The sequence below is a fragment of the Bubalus bubalis genome, chromosome 2 (genome assembly GCF_019923935.1).
Source record: "Bubalus bubalis isolate 160015118507 breed Murrah chromosome 2, NDDB_SH_1, whole genome shotgun sequence".
Lineage (NCBI taxonomy): Eukaryota > Metazoa > Chordata > Mammalia > Artiodactyla > Bovidae > Bubalus > Bubalus bubalis.
Window position 1 is genome coordinate 57075267 of NC_059158.1, and position 16813 is coordinate 57092079.

Genomic DNA, 16813 nt, shown 5'->3' on the forward strand with positions numbered 1-16813 from the left:
CCTCTATTACTCTTTTAATTTTCACTTTTATAACCTACTATTACTTTGCAAAAAAAAGACCCTATTTTTTAAAAGCAAACTTCATATATATATATTTTTATAATTTTTGTGACTTTTTTTCTCTTTCTTTTTTTTCTTCTTTTCTTTAATATTGTATTTTTGAAATTCCAAACTTTACTCTAGATTTTTAATCTTTGCTTTTTGGTATTTGTTATCAATTTTGTACCTTTAAGAACCCAATCTTCAGTACCCATTTTTACTTGGGAGCGAGATTATTGGCTTGACTGCTCTCTCCCCCTTTGGACTCTCCTTTTTCTCCACCAGGTCGCCTGTGTCTCCTCCTTACCCCCTCTCTTCTCTACCCAACTCTGTGAATTTCTGTGTGTTCCAGACGGTGGAGAACACTTAGGGAACTGATTACTGGCTGGATCTGTCTCTCTCCTTTTCATTCCCCCCTTTTATCCTCCTGGCCACCTCTGTCTCCTTCCTCCTTCTTCTCTTCTCTGTATAACTCCGTGAACATCTCTGAGCGGTCCAGTTGTGGAGTGCACATAAGGAAGTGATTACTGGCTAGCTTGCTCTCTCCTCTATTGATTCCACCTCATCTCATTTGAGTCACCTCTAACTCCCTCCACCCTCTTCTCTTCTCCATGTAACTCTGTGAACCTCTTTGGGTGTCCCTCACTGTGGGGAAACTTTTCATCTTTAACCTAGATATTTTATCAATGGTGCTGTATAGAAGGAGAAGTCTTGGGACTACTGTAAAAATAAGACTGAAAATCAGAAGCAGGAGGCTTAAGTCCAAACCCTGAGAACACCAGAGAACTCCTGACTCCAGGGAATATTAATTGACAAGAACTCATCAAACGCCTCCATACCTACACTGAAATCAAGAACCACCCGAGGGCCAACAAGTTCCAGAGCAAGACATACCATGCAAATTCTCCAGCAACACAGGAACACAGCCCTGAGCTCCAATATACAGGCTGCCCAAAGTTATTCCAAAACCAATGACATCTCATAACTCATTACTGGACACTTCATTGCACCCCAGAGAGAATAAATCCAGCTCCACCCCCCAGAACACCGACACAAGCTTCCCTAACCAAGAAACCTTGACAAGCCACCTGTACAACCCCACCTACAGCGAGGAAACTTCACAATAAAGAGAACTCCACAAGCTGCCAGAATACAGAAAGGACACCCCAAACTCAGCAATATAAACAAGATGAAGACACAGAGGAATATCCAGCATGTAAAGGAACAGGATAAATGCCCACCAAACCAAACAAAAGAGGAAGAGATAGGGAATCTACCTGATAAAGAATTCCAAATAATGATAGTGAAAATGATCCAAAATCTTGAAATCAAAATGGAATCACAGATAAATAGCCTGGAGACAAGGACTGAGAAGATGCAAGAAAGGTTTAACAAGGACCTAGAAGAAATAAAAAAGAGTCAATATATAATGAATAATGCAATAAATGAGATCAAAAACACTCTGCTGCTGCTGCTGCTGCTGCTAAGTCACTTCAGTCTTGTCTGACTCTGTGCGACCCCATAGACGGCAGCCCACCAGGCTCCCCCGTCCCTGGGATACTCTAGGCAAGAACACTGGAGTGGGTTGCCATTTCCTTCTCCAATGCATGAAAGTGAAAAGTGAAAGTGAAGTCGCTGAGTCTTGTCCGACTCTTGCGACCCCATGGACTGCGGCCCACCAGGCTCCTCTATCCATGGGATTTTCCAGGCAAGAGTGTTGGAGTGGGGTGCCAAAACACTCTAGAGGCAACAAATAGTAGAATAACAGAGGCAGAAGATAGGATTAGTGAATTAGAAGATAGAATGGTAGAAATAAATGAATCAGAGAGGAAAAAAGAAAAACGAATTAAAAGAAATGAGGACAATCTCAGAGACCTCCAGGACAGTGTTAAATGCCCCAACATTCGAATCATAGGAGTCCCAGAAGAAGAAGACAAAAAGAAAGACCATGAGAAAATACTTGAGGAGATAATAGTTGAAAACTTCCCTAAAATGGGGAAGGAAATAATCAACCAAGTCCAAGAAACCCATAGAGTCCCAAACAGGATAAACCCAAGGCGAAACACCCCAAGACACATATTAATCAAATTAACAAAGATCAAACACAAAGAACAAATATTAAAAGCAGCAAGGGAAAAACAACAAATAACACACAAGGGGATTCCCATAAGGATAACAGTTGATCTTTCAATAGAAACTCTTCAAGCCAGGAGGGAATGGCAAGACATACTTAAAGTGATGAAAGAAAATAACCTACAGCCCAGATTACTGTTCCCAGCAAGGATCTCATTCAAATATGAAGGAGAAATAAAACGCTTTACAGACAAGCAAAAGCTGAGAGAATTCAGCACCACCAAACCAGCTCTCCAACAAATGCTAAAGGATATTCTCTAGACAGGAAACACAAAAAGGGTGTATAAACTTGAACCCAAAACAATAAAGTAAATGGCAATGGGATCATACTTATCAATAACTACCTTAAATATAAATGGGTTGAATGCCCCAACCAAAAGACAAAGACTGGCTGAATGGATACAAAAACAAGACCCCTATATATGTTGTCTACAAGAGACCCACCTCAAAACAGGGGACACATACAGACTGAAAGTGAAGGGCTGGAAAAAGATGTTCCATGCAAATAGAGATCAAAAGAAAGCAGGAGTAGCCATATTCATATCAGATAAAATAGATTTGAAAACAAAGGCTGTGAAAGAGACAAAGGACACTACATAATGATCAAAGGATCAATCCAAGAAGAGGATATAACAATTATAAATATATATGCACCCAACATAGGAGCACTGCAATATGTAAGACAAATGCTAACAAGTATGAAAGGGGAAATTAACAATAACACAATAATAGTGGGAGACTTTAATACCCCACTCACACCTATGGATAGATCAACTAAACAGAAAATTAACAAACTTTAAACACAAACTTTAAACAATACAATAGATCAGTTAGACCTAATTGATATCTATAGGACATTTCACCACAAAACAATGAATTTCACCTTTTTCTCAAGTGCACACAGAACCTTCTCCAGGATAGATCACATCCTGGGCCATAAATCTAGCCTTGGTAAATTCAAAAAATAGAAATCATTCCAAGCATCTTTTATGACCACAATGCAGTAAGATTAGATCTCAATTACAGGAGAAAAACTATTAAAAATTCCAACATATGGAGGCTGAACAACACGCTGCTGAATAACCAACAAATCACAGAAGAAATCAAAAAAGAAATCAAAATATGCATAGAAACGAATGAAAATGAAAACACAACAACTCAAAACCTGTGGGACACTGTAAAAGCAGTCCTAAGGGGAAAGTTCATAGCAATACAGGCATACTTCAAGAAACAAGAAACAAGTCAAATAAATAACCTAATTCTACACCTAAAGCAACTAGAAAAGGAAGAAATGAAGAACCCTAGGGTTAGTAGAAGGAAAGACATCTTAAAAATTAGGGCAGAAATAAATGCAAAAGAAACAAAGGAGACCATAGAGAAAATCAACAAATCCAAAAGCTGGTTCTTTGAAAGGATAAATAAAATTGACAAACCATTAGCCAGACTCATCAAGAAACAAAGGGAGAAAAATCATATCAATAAAATTAGGAATGAAAATGGAGAGATCACAACAGACAACACAGAAATACAAAGGATCGTAAGAGAGTACTATCAACAATTATATGCCAATAAAATGGACAACGTGGAAGAAATGGACAAATTCTTAGAAAAGTACAACTTTCCAAAACTCGACCAGGAAGAAATAGAAAATCTTAACAGACCCATCACAAGCACGGAAATTGAAACTGTAATCAAAAATCTTCCAGCAAACAAAAGCCCAAGTCCAGACGGCTTCACAGCTGAATTCTACCAAAAATTTAGAGAAGAGCTAACACCTATCCTACTCAAACTCTTCCAGAAAATTGCAGAGGAAGGTAAACTTCCAAACTCATTCTATGAGGCCATCATCACCCTAATACCAAAACCTGAAAAAGATGCCAAAAAAAAAAAAAAAAAGAAAGAAAGAAAGAAAACTACAGGCCAATATCACTGATGAACATAGATGTAAAAATCCTTATCAAAATTCTAGCAATCAGAATCCAACAACACATTAAAAAGATCATACACCATGACCAAATGGGCTTTATCCCAGGGATGCAAGGATTCTTCAATATCTGCAAATCAATCAATGTAATACACCACATTAACAAATTGAAAAATAAAAGCCATTTGATTATCTCAATAGATGCAGAGAAAGCCTTTGACAAAATTCAACATCCATTTATGATAAAAAAAAAAAAAACTCTCCAGAAAGCAGGAATAGAAGGAACATACCTCAACATAATAAAAGCTATATACGACAAACCCACAGTAAACATTATCCTGAATGGTGAAAAATTGAAAGCATTTCCCCTAAAGTCAGGAACAAGACAAGGATGCCCACTCTCACCATTACTATTCAACATAGTTTTGGAAGTTTTGGCCACAGCAATCAGAGCAGAAAAAGAAATAAAAGGAATCCAAGTAGGAAAAGAAGAAGTAAAACTCTCACTGTTTGCAGATGACGTGATCCTCTACATAGAAAACCCTAAAGACTCCACCAGAAAATTACTAGAGCTAATAAATGAATATAGTAAAGTTGCTGGATATAAAATCAACACACAGAAATCCCTTGCATTCCTATACACTAATAATGAGAAAATAGAGAAATTAAGGAAACAGTTCCATTTACCATTGCAACGAAAAGAATAAAATACTTAGGAATATATCTACCTAAAGAAACTAAAGACCTATATATAGAAAACTATAAAACACTGGTGAAAGAAATCAAAGAGGACACTAATAGATGGAGAAATATACCATGTTCATGGATCGGAAGAATCAATATAGTGAAAATGAGTATACTACCCAAAGCAATTTATAGATTCAATGCAATCCCTATCAAGCTACCAACGGTGTTTATCACAGAGCCATAACAAATAATTTCACAATTTGTATGGAAATACAAAAAACCTCGAATAGCCAAAGCAATCTTGAGAAAGAAGAATGGAACTGGAGGAATCAACCTGCCTGACTTCAGGCTGTACTACAAAGCTACAGTCATCAAGACAGTATGGTACTGACACAAAGACAGAAATATAAATCAATGGAACAAAATAGAAAGCCCAGAGATAAATCCACGCACCTATGGACACCTTATCTTTGACAACGGAGGAAAGAATATACAATGGATTAAAGACAATCTCTTTAACAAGTGGTGCTGGGAAAACTGGTCAACCACCTGTAAAAGAATGAAACTAGAACACTTTCTAACACCATACACAAAAATAAACTCAAAATAGATTAAAGATCTAAATGTAAGACCAGAAACTATATAACTCCTAGAGGAGAACATAAGCAAAACACTCTCCGACATACATCACAGCAGGATCCTCTATGACCCACCTCCCCAAATATTGGAAATAAAAGCAAAAATAAACAAATGGGACCTAATTAAAATTAAAAGCTTCTGCACAACAAAGGAAACTATAAGCAAGGTGAAAAGACAGCCTTCAGAATGGATGAAAACAATAGCAAATGAAGCAACTGACAAACAACTAATCTCAAAAATATACAAGCAACTCCTGCAGCTCAATTCCAGAAAAATAAATGACCCAATCAAAAAATGGGCCAAAGAACTAAATAGACATTTCTCCAAAGAAGACATACAGATGGCTAACAAACACATGAAAAGATGCTCAACATCACTCATTATCAGAGAAATGCAAATCAAAACCACAATGAGGTACCATTTCATGCCAGTCAGAATGGCTGCTATGTAAAAGTCTACAAGCAATGAATGCTGGAGAGGGTGTGGAGAAAAGGGAACATTCTTACACTGTTGGTGGGAATGCAAACTAGTACAGCCACTATGGAGAACAGTGTGGAGATTCCTTAAAAAACTGGAAATAGAACTGCCTTATGATCCAGCAATCCCACTGCTGGGCATACACACTGAGGAAACCAGAATTGAAAGAGATACGTGTACCCCAATGTTCATCGCAGCACTGTTTATAATAGCCAGGACATGGAAGCAACCTAGATGTCCATCAGCAGACGAATGGATGAGAAAGCAGTGGTACATATACACAATGGAGTATTACTCAGCCATTAAAAAGAATACATTTGAATCAGTTCTAATGAGGTGGATGAAACTGGAGCTGATTATACAGAGTGAAATAAGCCAGAAAGAATAACACCAATACAGTATACTAATGTATATATATGGAATTTAGAAAGATAGTAACAATAACCCTGTATGCGAGACAGCAAAAGAAACACAGATGTATAGAAGAGTCTTTTGGACTCTGTGGGAGAGGGAGAGAGTGGGATGATTTGGGAGAACGGCATTGAAACATGTACAATATCATATATGAAACGAATCACCAGTCCAGGTTCGATGCATGGTACTGGATGCTTGGGGCTGGTGCACTGGGACGACCCAGAGGGATGGTACAGAGAGGGAGGAGGGAGGGGGGGTTCAGGATGGGGAACACGTGTATACCATGTTGATGTATGGAAAAAACAATATAATATTGTAAAGTAATTAGCCTCCAATTAAAATAAATTTATATTAAAAAAAAAAAAGAATCTGCCTGCCAATGCAGGAGATGTGGGTTCAGTCTCTGGGTTGGAAAGATCCCCTGGAGAAGAAAATGGCAACCCACTCCAGGATTCTTGCCTGGGAAATCCCATAGACAGAGGAACCTGGCAGGCTGCAGTCCATGGGGTTGTAAAAGAGTTGGATGTGATTTAGTGACTAAACAACAACAACAACAATCTCACTGTGGTAATCATTTCATGATATAAGTCAAATCATTACTTTGTTGTTGTTCAGTCGCTCAGTCATGTCTGACTCTTTGAGACCCCATGGACTGCAGCACTCCAGGCCTCCCTATTATGTGGTACACCTTAAACTTATATGGTATTGTATGTTAATTATACCTTAATAAAACTGGGAGACAAAAAAAGAAGAAGAAAATCTTCTGGAGAGCTTCAATATTTATTGATGTCTGGGTGCCACCCAGTCCAATTAAGTCAGAATCTTTGTTGATGGGCAAAGAATATATGCGTGCACATATAATAGTTTTAATGCATGTACACACACACTTACATGATGATTCTAATATAAGGCCAAAGTAAACAACCGAATAGTCTAAAGAAAATGTTGTCTCTTTTCGAATGTACCAGTGGTCCTCAGTTGGGGGTGATTCTGCTCCCCAGGCACATTTGGCAATGTCTAGACACATTTTTGGTTGCCATGACTGGGGGGTTGGGGAGGAGAATGCTACTGGCATCTTAGTAAGTAGAGTTTAGATGCTGCTAAACATCCCACAATGCCCAGGATAGCCCTCTATAATGAAAAGTTATCCAAGCAAAATGTCAATAGTGGGACTTCCCTGGGGTTCCAGTGGTTAAGAATCCACCTTGCAATGCAGGGGACATCAATCCAATCCCTGGTCTGGGAAGATTCCACATGCTGAGGGGCAACTATGCCCATGCACCACAACTACTGAGGCTGTGTTCTGGAGCCGGCAAACCACAGCTATTGATGCTCACACACCCTAGAGCCTATGTTCCACAACAAGAGAAGCCCGTACACTGCAACCAGAGAGTAGCCCCTACTCACCACAACTAGAGAAAGTGTGTGTGTAGCAATGAAGATCCAGCACGGCCAAAAATAAGTAGATAAAGAAAATAAATATCAATAGTACTGAAGTTGAGAAACCCTGATTTCTATTTATATCTTTAAAAAAAGTTCTTGTCTAATTGCTTTGGCCAGAACAGCAATAACACTGCAATTATCAATAGTGATCAGTTCTGGGTAGATGGAGTAAATATACTTTTCCTTACCTCTCCTGCTAACTATGACTAAAAACTCTTAGACATTATACATAAAACAAATATGAAGAAGACCCTGAAAGATGGAGGATGAGAAGGAAGACAAGCTAAGGATCTCAGACAGTGGTGCCTTCTCTGAGCTTCTTTTTGTCTCATGAACCACAGACTAGGAGCTAAAGAAGTAGAAAATCCAGAAATGACAATGGGAACAGACCAAAAAACCCCAAGAAAAGCCTTCTCTCTCCAGTAAAAAGACCAGAAAAGGGACAGTTTAGCAAGACACAAAACTTTTAGATGATAACCAGTCTACTCCAGTGAAACACCATGTAAACAACTGTGGTTCTCACCCCTAGTTACACCAGAAAATGCCCATTGGGCATTTTCGATTCCCACCCTCACCTGTATTGTGTCAGAAAAGGCTGAGCAGGAAGTCATTCTCAATAGGCAGTAATGAGTCCATCCCCCACAATGTCACTGGAGACCACTGGGGACTCCTGCACCTGTATGGCCTTCCAAGCCACACTGCCCTGCCTCCTGACCCTTCTTACAGGTGCGCACAGCCTCTGTTCCTGTGACTCAGCCACTTCCTCCTATTTTGTCCTGTCCGGGTTTCCAGGCTTTCCTGTGGTTGGTAACAGGCCGGTGGGACAGCAGGGAACAGCATCATGGTATCTGCAGAGTCCTCTGAACCTGCAGAGGGGATAGGCTCCCCACTCCAGAATTTCTGGGCTTCCCTGATGGTTCAGCTGGTAAAGAATCCGCCTGCAATGTGGGAGACCTGGGATTGATCCCTGGGTTGGGAAGGTCCCTTGGAGAACGGAACAGCTACCCACTCCAGTATTCTGGCGTGGAGAATTGCATGGACTGTATAGTCCATGGGTTAGTCTTTGGGGTTGCAAAGAGTGGGACATGACTGAGCAACTTTCACTGGACATGGTGAGGGTCAGGGAGGCAGTAATATGGCTGATTTGCTGAACCTGGGCTGAATTCACACGTTACCTATTTACTGACCAGGGAACTGAGTCAAAGATGGTTCTTTTCTTCCCTCCAAAACCAACCACCTCATAAACCCAAATCCATATGTTTTCTAAGATAATTGAAGGAGAATCAAAACACAGTTGAGACCACACTGGTAGATTCTGCCCTTCACCCCTAAACATTCAAATTGTGTATTAGAAATTCTCTCCCAACACAGACGGCAGTGTCCCTGGTCAGCAGGTTGCAAAAGCTTTTCTGCCTCAGTCACCCCCAGAGAGAGACCAGAGGGAACATGTGACCCTGGTTTAAGGGGTACACACCTGCCCAGGGGACAGGGTGTGTGGATGTGTCAGTGGGGGAGGGGGGGCGGCGCTTGGGCCAGGGCCTGCACCTGTGTGTGTAGCCCCGCAGGACTCTCTGGATTCTGATGGCAGCCTCGTCCAGGGCCTGGCTCCTCTGTACCTCCAGCAGGGTGTCCTGGTTTTCCTGGAACAGAAGAGTTCTCATCGCATAACTGCCCTGCCTCACCCCCAAGCCCCTACCTGCAGCCAGGGCTCTGTCTCCAGAAGTCAGGAACTCTCAGACTCTTCCCGGGAGAAGCGGGCAGGGGTTGAAAGACATGAGGTTAAAAGACCTGCTCTTAAGTTGCCACTGATGTGGCTCCAAGCCCAGAGCCACAACCCAGCCCCTCAATCCAAGAACTTCCCATTTTAGCTCTTTCTTCTTGTTAATTCAATCTGGAAAATTTCATTTCTGCTCTGGAAAACCCAAGAGGGGGGCAAAAACTGTCCCTGAAGCTGTGTTTTATTTCCTAAAAATCATGTGAAACACGCATTCAGGTGTAATATAGACGCATGCTTGTTTCAATATTAACATGTTTCCCCAGCCTTTGCAGAGAATTCACACTGTGAGGTGATGGACTGTATTCATCCCTGAGTGGTGACATTCCCAGGCCCACCTTGATGCTCCCCCTGGATCCTGGTTTCATGGAAAAGACAATTTTTCCATGGATTGGGTTTTTCATGGACTGAGGGGTGGGGGGTGGTTTGGGGATCATTCAAGTGCATTACATTTATTGTGCACTTTATTTCTATTATTATGATTATATCAGCTCCACCTCAGATTATCAAGCATTAGATTCCAGAGGTTGGGGACCCCTGCTCTAAACCACACCCTACTGGGTAGCACCCTGGGATTCCCCAGACCTCTTCCCTCTGTGGAATCAGCTGCCCCAGTGGAGTCTGAAGCCCCTCTGCTTCTTTCCTTTTTAAGCCCCACAGTCCCAGCTCTAGCCTAACTAGTGATGGATCGACAATAGGCCCACTGGAGAGCTGGGGCTGGGAGGACAGACAAGGATTGGTGGGCAGGCTCCATGGGGTAAGAGGAGAGAGTGGAAGCCTCAGGAAGGGGCAGTGGGGACGGGGTGTGGTGCCAGGTGGGCTGCAGAGCCCTGATTCTGGCCCTGATCTTCTCTTGTTCCTCCTCCGCACCCTGTTGACCTACCCAAGGTGTGTGGGGCTAGGAAACACTGACAGTCTCTCCCTTAGACCCAACTCAAAATCCTACAGGGCCCGAAGGCCAGCCTCAGGGGCTGGAGGCTGCCTCAGCTGTGACCTTGGGCCTCCCTGTAAGTTGATGGAGAGGGAGATGAGAGGTGGGAAGTGGTGCTGCTTGCCCGACCCTGCCAAGGATGAGCTGTCAAAGGGCAGGGTCTGCACTGCCGCCTTCCCTGAAGCTCCGCCTCCCCAGGGAGGCAGGGGCGGGGCTTCCCCAGGACTGATGCAGACTTCGCTTCGGCTCCGGCTCCGGCAGCAAAGACTGCTCCGGGGCTGGGGGACAGTGGAAGACCTCCCTCAGGTCCTGTTTGCTCTTGCTCAGTAGCTTGGAGGCAGCCCCTCTGTCTCCTTAGGTCTTGTCCTAAACGTCCTCTCCTAAGAAGCCGCCCGGGCTTTCGCAGGCTGGGCTGGGCCTTTTCGGTGACTCCATGCCCCTAGCATGGCTTTCTACGACCAGGCTCCATGAGGGCAGGGACTAGGCATGCAGCAGGCACCCACGGGCACCAGACCAGCCACACAGGCTTCAGGCTCTCACCTTCAGGAAGATCTTGGTCTTTCCCATCTTCCATTCTTTATCTGTCCCCAGCCACCTTTCGGCGATGCGCAGGGTCATTTGGCGAAACTTGTTCCGGAGCTGCCAGGAGGAAACGAGTGACTCAGTGGAGTCACGCAGGAGGCCGAGGTCCCTCCTCAGGGCCTTCTTAGGGATCGGGGTCTTTCTGCTCCCACAGGGGTCATCGTCAGGGGCTGCTGGGCCAGGGCACAAGCACCCTGCACCCTGGATCAAGGATGGGGTCCAGAGGATTACGAGACCACAATGCTTCCAAGGGTGTGGGGTCTCAGTGTGGCCCTTGGACACGGGCAGTCCAAACTTCAGGATGGCTGAGTGTTTGGGGGAAGGATAGGACGACCACACATCACCTCTGTGACATTCTGCCCTAAAAGGGAGTATTTGCTTTAAACTTTGGTTGCTCCTAGAAGCAACATATTCAGCCGCGAGCCTCCTCCAGAGAAGGGAAGCAGAAACAGGGGTCATTTCAAAGCTTCGGCCCCTGGGCATCAAGAAGGGGCCCTGAGCCCTCTTGGAACTGGGAGGTTGGGGGCGCCCAGAGGCACCCGGGTTTTCAGGATGCTCACGCCGCGTCTTGCGGCCTGCGGCCAGGCTGCGGGGACACACACCTCCGTGCGCACGGCACTGGGCAGCAGGACGCGGAACCTCTGTGAGAACTCCTCGAACGAGTAGCGGATGGGGAAGCCGGATTTGCGGATGTGCACGGTCTCCATCATCCCCGAGTAGCGCAGCTGCTGGATGCACAGCTCCCGGTCGAAGAGCTGCGGGTGCAGAGGCGAGGGGCTGATAGCACGGGCCGCCCCCTTCCCAACCACTCGCCACCAGCTCTGCGCCACCACCTCTGCCGCTGTCCCCAAATGCAGGAGAACGAAATAAACACTTGGTTTCATGAAAATTCTATTCTGAAGAGAGATATTTGGTTGAAGTCGCTGAAAGTCCTGGAAGTGTTTCCAAGGAGATAAAAGTCCATCACATACAAACTGGGACATCCATAAGAAGAGCCAATATTTCCCTCATTTTCAGGATATGCAGAGTATGAGGAATAGAAAAATTTTTTGCATATGCCACATTTAAAATATTTTTAAATGCCCCCAAACAGTGATCCCAAAGAACACGGTTTCCTCCTGACCTTGCCAATGTTGGGGTGACCACTGCCCCTGGGGTCCTTCCGGCAGGGGCACCATTATGCCTCCCACTCTAGTGGAAGGAAAAAGTACATTCCTTACTTAGACTCAGAAAATATTGTAATCGATTTAGTCTCTGCATCCTCCAGAGATAGCTATTTGGAGAGGAGTTTGGTCACAATGCTTTGCACAAGGGTATGGGGGCTCAGCCATGGCTGGCACCCTAGAGGGGCCCCCTCCCCCTGGAACCAGGAGTGTCTGGGGACTAGGTGCATGCCCTCCAATCTGGCAAGCCTACCAGCAGGCAGTCACCCACTTGGAAACATGGAGGGCCACCAGGGCAACTGCTAATGGGGTCAAGGACCACCCAGCAGTTTTGGGCAACTAGATTTCTTCCATTTGTCCAGTATTTCTGGTGAATCTGCTGTTTCTTATTTAATCTTTACAACAGCTCGACCTGGATGGGGTACTTAGCTCCAATTTAAAGATGAGGTGCCTGAGCCTCAGAGACATATTCTTAAGTGGCAGAGCCAGAGTTTCAACCTTAAGCCTGCCTGGCCCCTCAGCCTGGGTTCCCCTATACCTGCACAGGAGCTGCCTCTCCCAGGGGTGTTTCAGCCAGGGGCACCCACAAGACCTGAGCACAACCCACAAGCCTCTGTGGCAGAGGGCCTTTGGGAGCACAGTTACTATCTAACATCTGTGCATTGTGATTTAAGGAAGATGCATTTTGGATTTCCTGGGCCAGCCTGAAATTCATGTAATTTTATACTTTCAAAAAAGAAACTTTATTTAATGTAATATTATTTTTTTCTCTTATAAGACTTTTTTTTTTTAATCATTTTATCTCCTTTCAGATGGCATCTTCCCATGTCTGGAAGCCTTTAAATTTGTGGTCTCTGGGTGGGATTCCCAAACTGGAATCCCAGGGACTGGGTAGGCAGCAGGCTCCCACCCAGCACATAAGTAGATACAGCCACTTTCCAAGGGTTTAATGGCCTCAGGTCTCGGTGACCAGTAGTTGGTGTCAGCCTCTAAAATCACAGTACTGGTTGCTGCCCGTATGGAATGTGGCTTGATTATGCAGATATGGTGCACGCACACACACACATACATACACACACACACAAAGTCATGTGCAACCCTTGCTGCTCCCTGCAGGCTGGCAGATCCAGAGTTTATGGAAGAGAAAACTGAGGCTCAGAGAAGCAACACACTTGGCCAATGGCAAGCAAATGGCAGTGTGAAAACAGTTGAGGTCTGGGAGATCCAAAGCCTTGAAGGTCACCAGCCTTCAAATGGTCTAGACTGGCCACCTTGCCTCAGTGTCCCCATCTGTAAAATGGGGGCAGATAGCTTCAAAGCTGCTCAGGCACTGGTGAAAGGAGAGACATGACTCCAGATGCCATCAGATTCATTCCCTTAGATACCTCCCCTCGTCCTGTGCAGGTCCCCAGACTCCCCTCATTACCAGCGGCTTCTTGTAGTCATTAGGTTTGATGCAACGGACGAAGTAGGGCTGGCAATTGGTGAGGATTTTCATCAGCTGGTCCAGAGATTGCTTGAACTGGCCAGCCAAGGTGGAGGGCCGCTTGCTGGAGTCTGCAGACTAGACAGAGCACAGGGTACAAGTGGAGCTTGGTCCAGGGCACAGCTGACCCAGGGCACAGCGAGGGCTTCTGCTGAGGTCCCACAGGTGGGCAGGGCTACATTCATCCAGTCGCTCATCCATTTGTTTAGCATAGGTTCCCCAAGTGCCTACTGTGTGCAGGCACCCAGGAGACACTGGGAACCCAGAGGCAAGTAGAGCTGGGCAAGCCTCCTGTCTAGGAGTGGGGACCCCAGAGCGAGATGCACCAGGGTGAGGAGACAATGTCAATTTTTACCTTGCCATTCTACATTTTTCAGTTTTTGTATAGATTTTGTATGCTCTTTTTGAATGTTATGTACTGTACATTGTAAGCATTACTGTAAATGTATACAGCATTTTTTTAATGTATTAAAATGATGGATGCAAGAGAAAACAAAAAACCCAGGCCAAGAGTGCGTAAGTGGGTTCTCAGTCACTTCAGTCATGTCCGATTCTGTGAACCCATGGACTGTAGCCCACCGGGCTCCTCTGGCCATGGGATTTCCCAGGCAAGAATACTGGAGTGGGTGGCCATGCCCTCCTCCAGGGAATCTTCCCAACCTAGGGACCGAACCTGAGTCTCCTGCGTCTCCTGCATTGCAGGTGGATTCTTTATTGCTAAGCCACTGGGAAAGCCTTGGGCCAAGAGTAGTGTGTGTTTTTGTGCCATACTGATCTTGGCCAATGCTCCTTGATCAAACTTTTTCCAAGGTCAAGTGCGCTTGGCAAACATATGTACTGCCAAATTGCATCAGTCTGGAGACTCGAATTCATGGTTTAACGCCTCTGAGAATAGGATGCAATCCCTGGCAGGTATAGTAACAATGGGCAGCATTCTCCTGGTCTTAAAATAATGCATTTTCCTCCTGTTCCTGCTCCCTGAAACCTGTGGACATGCCTTGGAGGCCCTACAGGGCCAGGACCAGGCTGTGCTCCGGCCTCAGCTGTGGAGTCCAGCCTGGCTCCATGAGGGCAGAGGATCTGGCTCAGCTTCAGCTGGTTCCAGACCTTGGTAGTTCCTGCAAGCCTCATAGCTCCTTGGTGCCTCTCTGCTGGCTCTGCATGTGGTCATGCTGTGGGCCCTGGGCACTAAAGTGTTAGGAGCTCCTGTGGAGGTGGGGGTGGGGTGCCTCAGTGTGGACTACAGCATGGAGTAGGGGGCGGGAGGTTCCTATGCCTGCACCCACAGTTCCTGTGCCAGTGTGCCGACCCCGTCTCCCAGCCCAGGGGTGGGGAGCTCCTCATCAGATGACCCACAGGGATTTTCTGGAACAGTCACTGTTAAGGGGTGAAGGGAGACCCCCACCTGGCAGGATGTCCTAGGCTGCTCTGAGGAGCACCAGGGGCTCTCTGCTCCCTCCTCTCTGGTCAGCAGGCCCAGCGCTGTTGCCACCACACCACACACCCACACACACCCCACCTACCACACACACCCACAAAACACACAAGTACCCCACATACCACACACACACCACACCACCCACACACACCCCACCTACCACACACACCCACAAAACACACAAGCCCCCCACATATCACACACACACCACACACACACACACACCCCACCTACCACACACACCCACAAAACACACAAGTACCCCACATACCACACACACACCACACCACACACACACACCCCACCTACCACACACACCCACAAAACACACAAGTACACCACATACCACACACACACCACACCACACACACACACCCCACCTACCACACACACCCACAAAACACACAAGCACCCCACATATCACACACACACCACACACACACACACCCCACCTACCACACACACCCACAAAACACACAAGTACCCCACATACCACACACACACACACACACCCCACCTACCACACACACCCACAAAACACACAAGTACCCCACATACCACACACACACCACACACACACACACACCCCACCTACCACACACACCCACAAAACACGCAAGCACCCCACATACCACACACACACCACACACACACACCACACCTACCACACACACCCACAAAACACACAGGTACCCCACATATCACACACACACCACACCACACACACACCCCACCTACCACACACACCCACAGAACACACAAGTACCCCACATACCACACACACACCACACCACACACACACACCCCACCTACCACACACACCCACAAAACACACAAGCACCCCACATATCACACACACACAACACACACACCCCACCTACCACACACACCCACAAAACACACAAGTACCCCACATACCACACACATACCACACCACACACACACACCCCACCTACCACACACACCCACAAAACACACAAGTACCCCACATACCACACACACACCACACCACACACACACCCCACCTACCACACACACCCACAAAACACATAAGCACCCCACATATCACACACACCACACACACACACGCCCCACCTACCACACACACCCACAGAACACACAAGTACCCCACATACCACACACACACCACACCACACACACACACCCCACCTACCACACACACAAAACACACAAGTACCCCACATACCACACACACACCACACCACACACACACCCCACCTACCACACACACACACAGAATACACAAGTACCCCACATACCACACACACACCCACAAAACACACAAGTACCCCACATACCACACACACACCACACACACACCCCACCTACCACACACACCCACAAAACACACAAGTACCCCACATATCACACACACACCACACACACATACACCCCACCTACCACACACACCCACAAAACACACAAGTACCCCACATACCACACACACACCACACACACACACACACCCCACCTACCACACACACCCACAAAAGACACAAGTACCCCACATATCACACACACACCACACACACACACACCCCACCTACCACACACACCCACAAAACACACAAGTACCCCACATATCACACACACACCACACACACATACACCCCACCTACCACACACACCCACAAAACACACAAGTACCCCACATACCACACA

At 45.8% G+C, this 16813-nt stretch overlaps 1 protein-coding gene across 1 annotated transcript in view; it reads right to left on the minus strand.

Annotated features, from left to right (window-relative positions):
• The window catches only part of MYO7B (myosin VIIB), a 107067-nt gene that overhangs the window by 33205 nt on the left and 57049 nt on the right, over positions 1-16813 (minus strand). Inside the window, exons 16-19 of the mRNA XM_006047410.3 lie at positions 13633-13770; positions 11646-11798; positions 11002-11100; positions 9302-9396 (exon numbers count right to left, since the gene is read on the minus strand). Of these exons, the coding sequence (XP_006047472.1) occupies positions 9302-9396; positions 11002-11100; positions 11646-11798; positions 13633-13770 (485 nt within the window). The remainder of the gene's footprint in view (positions 1-9301; positions 9397-11001; positions 11101-11645; positions 11799-13632; positions 13771-16813) is intronic.